The sequence below is a fragment of the Streptopelia decaocto genome, assembly GCF_964273445.1.
Source record: "Streptopelia decaocto genome assembly, chromosome: 20".
NCBI lineage: Eukaryota > Metazoa > Chordata > Aves > Columbiformes > Columbidae > Streptopelia > Streptopelia decaocto.
Window position 1 is genome coordinate 3500555 of NC_138675.1, and position 8049 is coordinate 3508603.

At 41.8% G+C, this 8049-nt stretch overlaps 1 protein-coding gene across 4 annotated transcripts in view; it reads right to left on the minus strand.

The window, feature by feature from the left end:
* VPS13D (vacuolar protein sorting 13 homolog D) overlaps window positions 1-7920 on the minus strand; it is a 78630-nt gene extending 70710 nt beyond the window's left edge. For 3 of the 4 annotated variants that reach the window (XM_082069622.1, XM_082069623.1, XM_082069620.1), the window contains exons 1-10: window positions 6298-7920; window positions 4755-4925; window positions 3773-3850; window positions 3344-3534; window positions 2950-3030; window positions 2686-2802; window positions 2367-2471; window positions 1884-2054; window positions 1145-1245; window positions 472-640 (exon numbers count right to left, since the gene is read on the minus strand). In XM_082069622.1, coding sequence (XP_081925748.1) covers window positions 472-640; window positions 1145-1245; window positions 1884-2054; window positions 2367-2471; window positions 2686-2802; window positions 2950-3030; window positions 3344-3534; window positions 3773-3850; window positions 4755-4851 — 1110 coding nt within the window. In that variant the 5' untranslated portion in view covers window positions 4852-4925; window positions 6298-7920. Of the gene's footprint in view, window positions 1-471; window positions 641-1144; window positions 1246-1883; window positions 2055-2366; window positions 2472-2685; window positions 2803-2949; window positions 3031-3343; window positions 3535-3772; window positions 3851-4754; window positions 4926-5630; window positions 5651-6297 lie in introns of those variants that run through there. The other variant, XM_082069621.1, reaches the window with a different exon arrangement.
* Window positions 7921-8049: the final 129 nt, after the last annotated feature.

The window sequence follows — 8049 nt, forward strand, 5'->3', positions numbered from 1 at the left end:
GTGAAGTAACTGCATCATCCTAAAATCAACTGGGGAGAAATAAAAAAACAACAAAGCACTCTGCAACAGACTGTCAACTTGCCATAATTTTTCCCACATTAGCTACCCAACCATACTGGTGACCTGAAACACTTCTAATATTTAATACTTTCTGAGTCTACAGAGAACACTAGTTAAGAAAGCATGTCAGACTGACATGAATGTTCTATGAGACGCTATTTTTGGTGAAAACCAGTTACAGCTCAAAAATGAGACAGCTTTTTGCAAAGCAAACAAAAACACAAGAACCCTGCCACTCACACACCTCCCACAAGCCCAGGTTCCAAGCTTTAAAAATTCAATTATGGTCAAAAGACAGTCTGTTCAGTGCAAATGGCCTGCAGAAAAACTAAAGATGCTTCTAAACCAGAACACTTTAAATTTGAGAAGATGAACCAAAACCAATACTGTAGGAAACCCAAATGTAAATACCTCCTCTGCAGCAGACAGCTGTTCCCCCTTCAACTTGCTGTAATACAGGTCAGTGTAAGATACGGCATCTTGGGCCCGATGTAATGCAAACTCCCAGGTCGAACGTTGTCTCTGCTCCCTGATCTCCGAAAGATTAGCATTCAAAGCAAAGATCCACCATTCTCGGCAGCTGAAACATTTTAAAATTACCATATTACCAGTATTTCAAAAAAAATGCAAACACATGCCGAACTGGTGAAACGTCCAGGAGAGGTTCAGTGAAAAAAACAGAGGGCAACTGGTCAGAAGAAGCATCAGGATTAGAGACAGCATATGTGGGCAGTTCTACAAGTTGTGTAGAGCAGCACTCTGCAAAGTCCCCACCACTTTAGTGGGATTTAATATGGTTGTTACATATCAAAGCATAGAAAACAAAATATTGAGTTACACAGACCTCTGATCTGAACTGATACAATCTTTCTAAGGATAAGTTGTTCCATCAGTTTCCCAGGGATGGAGGTGAGGCTGACCGGTCTACAGTTACCCAGGTCCTCCTTTTTGAAGACAGACTGATGAAAATGGAAGCTCTAATATATTATTTTTATTATCTACTTTGATATTTGCCTTCATTCTAGTCTCCCTAGTATAGTTTTTAATACCATACTAACAACACCACATGTGTAGATATACTTACTTCTCTGTTACCGTAACCTTTGGTCTCCACTTCCTGAATTTAAGCTGTCGTTCCTTTCTAGCCAGTTCCTTTAAAAATCCCATGATCTGCTGATACTGCATCTTTTCATAAAAGAATACACAGATCAATTAAGCAATATTGGGAGTGCTTTCCAAATCAAAGGGGAGGAGAAAACAAAACAAATAACAACAAAAAAAGGCGGGCTTATTTTATTTGCACCAATGGCCTCCATACAGTTTCAGAATTAAGATTAAAGTTAACCATAATTCATAATTTGATTCTCTAGTGTCACGTATCTTCTCCCAGTAGCTAGCAGATGTGTGACATTCCATTTACAGGCTTCCTCACTTACAAAACTCAGAATGAAATCTCCTTCCATGTCAGATTATCAGCCAAACATCAGCTGCTATTGTACATTCTACAGACTAAAAAACCCCACGTATATCCCTCCTGTTACAATGAACAAACAGAAACGTAATTTCCTTGCAATAATCAGTTCCGGTGAAATAATTAAATAATTTTGAGTGTTTGGTTTTAAAACAAACAGCTTCTTCAGAATGTCCCATTCAAAATTTTTAAGAAAGTATTCATTTTATGCTACAATAATTGGTATTTAAGCTGTTACAAACACTTCCACAGTTTTGTGACCCCTACAGGTATTTCACTATTTGAATCAACAACTGTTTTTCTTAGATAATTCAAGACTGAATTTTGCCAAATGAAGATGTTTGGTATTTACCTGTGAAAGCTTCAAGGGTATAGTCTCAAGCTGAATGTCACACTCCAGCCGCGGAGTCTGGCGTGATCTTAAAGGCTCCTTAGAACAATTTCTCTTAAGAAGAGCAGAAGTGCATACAGGTCCCATGATGTAATTATGATCGTGACTTTCCATACTTTTATCCATTGCTTCCTGTGGGTTACAAGCAAATTTATTCTATAAGAAAAGAGTGTACAATGCTTACTAGGATGCATTAGTTTCATATATTAGAATACACTTTGTTAGCATACCAGTCCATAAAAAACCCTCTTAAACATGTTCTCTCTTCAAAGGTAAAACAAAATATTTCACAGCACAGCCTTTGTGGGGTTGCACACATATGCCATCATTATAGCATAAAAACATAAACTTCTGTTGCTCTTAGAAGCACCAGATCCAATAAATTTTAAGTCAATTAGGTTTGCAACATAAAAAGGAAACTAACAACACCAATCTCTCTCATACCTGTAGCTGACCAGGAGGCAGGTCACCCAATAAAGTGCAGCTGGTATCCCAATAAACACTGAAGTCGGCAACATCCAACTGTTTTTTCCGCATCAGTTTCTCTACCTGAAGTAGAAAAAGTGGTATAAAGTCACGATCACGCACCACATACCATGACGTTTTTAGTTCTAGTTCGAGATATTCTATAAACAATGCCCAGAATCAATTTATAAGAATAATCAGAAGATTATTAAAATGCCATACTTTTTACTAAATATTTGCTAGCACACATAAAATACAACATCACACCTTAACTGCCAGGACAAAAGCTTATACTTACTGGTTCAAATACTGCATTCTGCATTGATACATTTTTGATGCATATGCCAAATGCAAATGGTTGCAAAGGATTTGTGACACCGTCTTCAAACCTGAAATGGACATCCTGAATTTTTAACTAGACAAAAGAAAAAAAAATATTAGTAGAGACAAATATTAACATCATTGCCAACTAAAGCCTCAAATATGGGCTACACAATGTGAAGCACAGTGGGCACAGGGAATTCGTAACAAGTGAGAAAAGCTCTAAAATGCAAAGGCTTACTTCAATGTTTTCTACAATTCTTGTGACCACAGACGCAGTAACTGAGTACCAGTAAGATTCCCCTTTCTGTTGTCTTTCTTTCTAAAAGAGAAAAAAGGGACAAGCATTAAGCACCACGATAACAACCGATCAGGAAACAATATACCTTGTTATACTGAAATTACTGTGAACAGGGAGGAAAAGAAAAAAAATAAAATTCAATACCTCCAAAATATGTGGGAAACACATGACCAGGGTGGGATTAGGCAGAAATTGCACTATGTTAACAGGTAATTAATCAAATTCTAAATTGGTTTCCTATGCATTTGTTCTCCAGCTTGTTAAAGGACCTAAATGCAATCCATCTACATCCTTCTATAGCAGTTTCTTCAGCATGAAGGCAAGCCTGACTCACTTTCCATTGTTCTTCAAGAGCCAGAAGAAGGGCCTTCTTGTGTTCTCTTTCTTGTAACTTCTCCTTTTCCTCATCAAAATCTTCTTTTTTCTCTGGTGCACCAATTAAGTGTAGCTTTGAGACAGATATCACCCATGGATCCACATGTGGGCGATAAAAAGGTATCTGTAGTGTTATTTTGCCAATGAAACCTAGATATACAAAACAGAGATGCTGTCAGATTCCTGTGTAAACATACTTTATCAACCCTGGAAAGCCTGAAAGAAAAAGTGGTGTAAGAAACAAACAAGCTAAAATAGAACTGGATAACCTGAAAACCAGATTACCTCAGTCACATAAGCTTCTGACTCAGAGGTAAAGGTTCTCCTAAATTATGCAATACTTCCTGTTTATTAATACTTGTCCTGCACACCGAGGCAAAATACAAACCTGCCTTTACTTCAAATGGTAATTCCAGCTCCTTCAAGGCATCTGTCTTTAGTGGCAAGTTTTCCAATTCAACAGCACCTACACAAAGCAGAAAAAAAGACAAGTCCGTTAAAAAGAAAATTATGTTAAATCAATGTCAACTTGAACATTCTAAGTCTAACATGACTAGCATCATGTTTTAAAGAAAAAAAATTAAATGGGATTTCATGAGAATGCCATTCCAAGTTGTGTTACAATGACAATGGTTATTTAATATACTTGTCTTGTTAATTTTCAAATACCATGTGCCTCTATTTGATGAGGTCATCTAGAAACAATCTTCTGCAAGGTTTTAGATCTGAACTTTATTGTAACCAAGGAGAAAGCTCCTACTCTTTGTCTTTTTAAAAGAGATACTTCAAGTCTTTCCTCGGTATTTCAAAAAACAGGAGCAGGTAAGTGTTGAAGTGTTATAAAATATTCTCTCCAAAAAAAGCAGTTAATAGCAACAAAAGGCAAATCAGAAAGCATTGATTTGAGGACTCTATAATGCAGGACTCATGAACATAGCATGACATAACATAAACCAGAAGTCTTAATTACAGAGGAGTAACTACCAGCACGAAAGCACAAGAAGTAAAGACTACGGAATACTTCCTGCCAAGGTCCCTCAACAGGAAAGTTACCGAACAGTATTAAGAAAAATGACACTCAAATATTAGCTAAATTAAACATGCTGATAAGATATGCTAGGCATACTTTTGAAAGTCTCATACAAATTGCTTTAACAGTGTTAATAAAGAGCAACAAAGATAGGAACACAAGAGAATTCACTACTCATTTTAAAGTGCTGGCACAAAACTCTACATTAAAAGGGTTTATATAAACGTTAAACACAATATTAGTGACCATTTTTATTCCACCTTCTAGTTATTACAAAAACATAACTTTTTCTTTTTAAACATGGTATGAAAATACTACAGAAAACACCACAAAGCCTCACCCTTTAGAAGAGCAACTGAGAGTTGGTCTGTGTTCAAGTTATTGACATATTTGCCCAAATAAGTGTTGAGGACCCAGGCTACCAATCCTTCCAACATGACTGTCCTAGAGGAGGGCAACTAATGTTTGTCTGTCATTTTCTGGATTTCTGTTCCATAATTACAGTCACACGCTGAAAGAAAAAAACATGAAGAAAATTACTGTCTGAAATGAACACTCAGCAGAGCTGGCATACAGCTATCACTGTAATTCTCACTGTAACCCCCCTAAAAAGCAGTAAAAACACTTAGCAGTTTTTTAAGGCAGAAATAATGCTATATGCTATGTCCTTTAAGTCAAGTGTTTCATATAGAGCTTTCATGACTACAGACCACTCCATTTGTAAACTAAGTTCAGCTTTCCATCATTTTTCTAATCAAAACACCATATTTTGTTGCAATAACCAAGAAGGCCAATCTAGAATCCTCTTCCAGAAAAAGTGAAGACTAAAACTCCACATTGATGAGAAGCAGTTTTGCACCGGCCTCCTTGATTTCTGCTGCCAGTATTTCTTCAAGTTGCCACCATTCTGATTTTGGAAGCCTGATCTAAAGTGACAGCCCAGAGCCTTTGACTGTAATTTTGAAGAATTCTTATGACATCTGTGAAACAACCCTTTTTTTGGGAACAGCGTATGTGTGGGAAGTAATCAGATACACGTCAAATAAACAGCTCATCAACAGTTACTCTGTAAACTTCTAATCCACTGCTGTGCCACTGGAAAGAAAAACGGAACGCTTATTTCCCATGACAGTGCTTTTTATTTCTTAACATATACAGTGCTTAGCAGGATGAGAATAGAAGTCCAAACCAAGACCCCCACCCAAAGTAAGCTCACTTTTTCTGGAAAAAGGTGTTATTTTTCCAACAGGGAGGATGAGACAGGCCCTCGAGAAGCCTGGGGCAGCCGGCCATGGGCAGCGCAAAGGCTGCGGGCAGGGAGGGAAGGGAGCTGGGATGGTTTTCTGTCAATGCAAGGGAGCAGGGCGGCATTTTACTCAGGGCCCGATGACACATAGAGAAAAAAAAGTGGCTGAGGAGCGTTCGGGACACTGTCCCTTCTCTCGCTCCACACAGGCAAACACGTCGCAGGGAGGACGCGATAGGCAAGAGACCTGTTGGCACCACCGCCTGTGGAGCCCAAGCGAAAGGTCACCTTGCCCGGCGGGAGCCCTGAGGCGCGGGGGCAAAGGGCCTGCGCCACGCGGGGCGGGCGCCTCGGGGAACCCGCAGGCCCGGCCGCGAGGACGAGGCGCCGCACGGAACCCGCCCGGGTGTCCCCTCCGCCGCCCCGGCCCCGAAGCGAGGAGACACGGACTGCGCGGCTGCCCCTCGCCCCCCCTCTCTCCCCGGGGCCGGGACGGCGGGGCGGAGCCCTGCGAGGGGCGTGAGGCAGGAAGGGGCCGCTCAGGGCCGGGCCCACGCCGCGGAGTTGGGAGAAGGGGCTGACGCAGAGAGATACGACAGCCCGGGCAGCCCCGCGCCCTCAGCCCGCCGGTACCCACCTGGGCTCCCGGTGGTGTCCGCCTCCTCGGTGCTGCGCGGGGCCGGCGGGCCGCACGCCAATCGATCCCGAGCGAACCGACGCCTGGCTAGGGGAGCGCCGAGCTATGGATGTGAGGCGGAGCCGGGGCGGCCGGGGCCGGGCTCGCTCCGCGCCGCCTGCAGGGGCGCCCGGGCGCCTCGGAGCCACGGGGGAGGCGGGAACGTGAGGGCGGCGCGAGGGCGGGCTCGCGCCTCTGCGTGCGCGCCGTGAGGGGGCTCGTGCAGCGGGGGCCGCGCGAGGCCCCTCAGAGCGGGAAAACGGCGGGAAACAAAATATCGAAATATTTCGGCTTCGAAAAGCGTCCAAAGTCCCTTTGTCCGGGCTGGAGGCCGCGGGGGCGGCTGCCCCTGGCTGCGCTGAAGTCAAGAGCCGGGCTTGGGTGGAGTTCTCTTCAGCGGCACAGGCTGCTGTGCATCAGCCCTCCTGTAATTGGGTGGTACAATTAAATAAAATTGTTTGGAAAGCAGCAGCTTAACCGATGGAACAAAAGCACTCCCTCTAAAAATTATAATCTTATTTAATTGAGAGGTTAGGAAACTTGAAGATACACACAATTATAAAAATATAGGCGCCTCTTTTTTTTTTTTACTTTTTATAAGCAAATGCAAGCGTATTTTTCCTACTTCAACACAAAACTTGAGTTTTCCTGCTGTCACACAGCTCCATAATTTGAAAACCCATTAAATTAACGGCCATAACGGGATCCTCCTTTTAAACGCTATTAAAACTTCTTCAGAAATCTTCCACTGCTGCTTCAGGGCGGTCCCAGCACTGGGAGCTGACGAACAAGACGTGAAAGTAGCACAGTGCTGCATAAAATTAGGTCATTTTCTTGGCTAAATCGTCCAGTTTTGTAACAGTTTCACTGTGCCCATTTTCAAAGTATTTTCTGAAAATTACCTTCACCTAGAAGTTTAATATACAGTTACAAAAGGTTTCTTCATAACAGAATTAAAGACCTATTTGCCAGTTCTCAGTTCCAGAAACATTGTCAGTAAACCCCGTAGCTTTTGTGGAAGTTTAAAATTTGTATTTTTAGTATCCGTGCCTCTTCTGTGTTGTCCCTGAACAAATGGTATTGCAAAATATCCTTTTTCAGTCTAAGGCCTCAGAAATAACTACTGCATTTAGTTTCTCTTGAGGTAGAATAGAAGGGAAGTACAGTAATCATCTAGTCCAACCGTATGTTCTTATGGCATAAAAGAGTTGTGCCTACCGTATGACTTCATTCCAATGTAATTCAATCACCGTATTGCAAATTCTGGTTGAGTATAGATGCCACGATTGTTCATTAAGCCACATGCACAAAATGTAATTATGGGAAATGGGACCTTAAGAATTGACTTCCAAAACCGAAAGACTCCCACTTGATTGAAGGAGAACCTTTACTAATTTTCTGTAAGAGGTGGTTGGATCTTCAATGTCAAGCAAGAAGTGAAGGAGAACAGGATTTTCTGGTCCTGAGGTTTGAGTCCATTCAGTTTTTGACAGATTATGCTACACAATCATCAAGAGATAGCCCTTTTCCTGAGGTCAGCGGGCATGAGGTATGCGGTGTGCATAGTCACGTGGATCTTCTCTAATATGCAGTGGAACATAGGGAAAAATATTTGGGGTTTATGGTTAACCTCAAAAATGAAGTCAAAATCAATCAGGGAACCACATAAAATCAGCCTGGACACAAAGATGACAAACTTTAGAGCTGCCAATA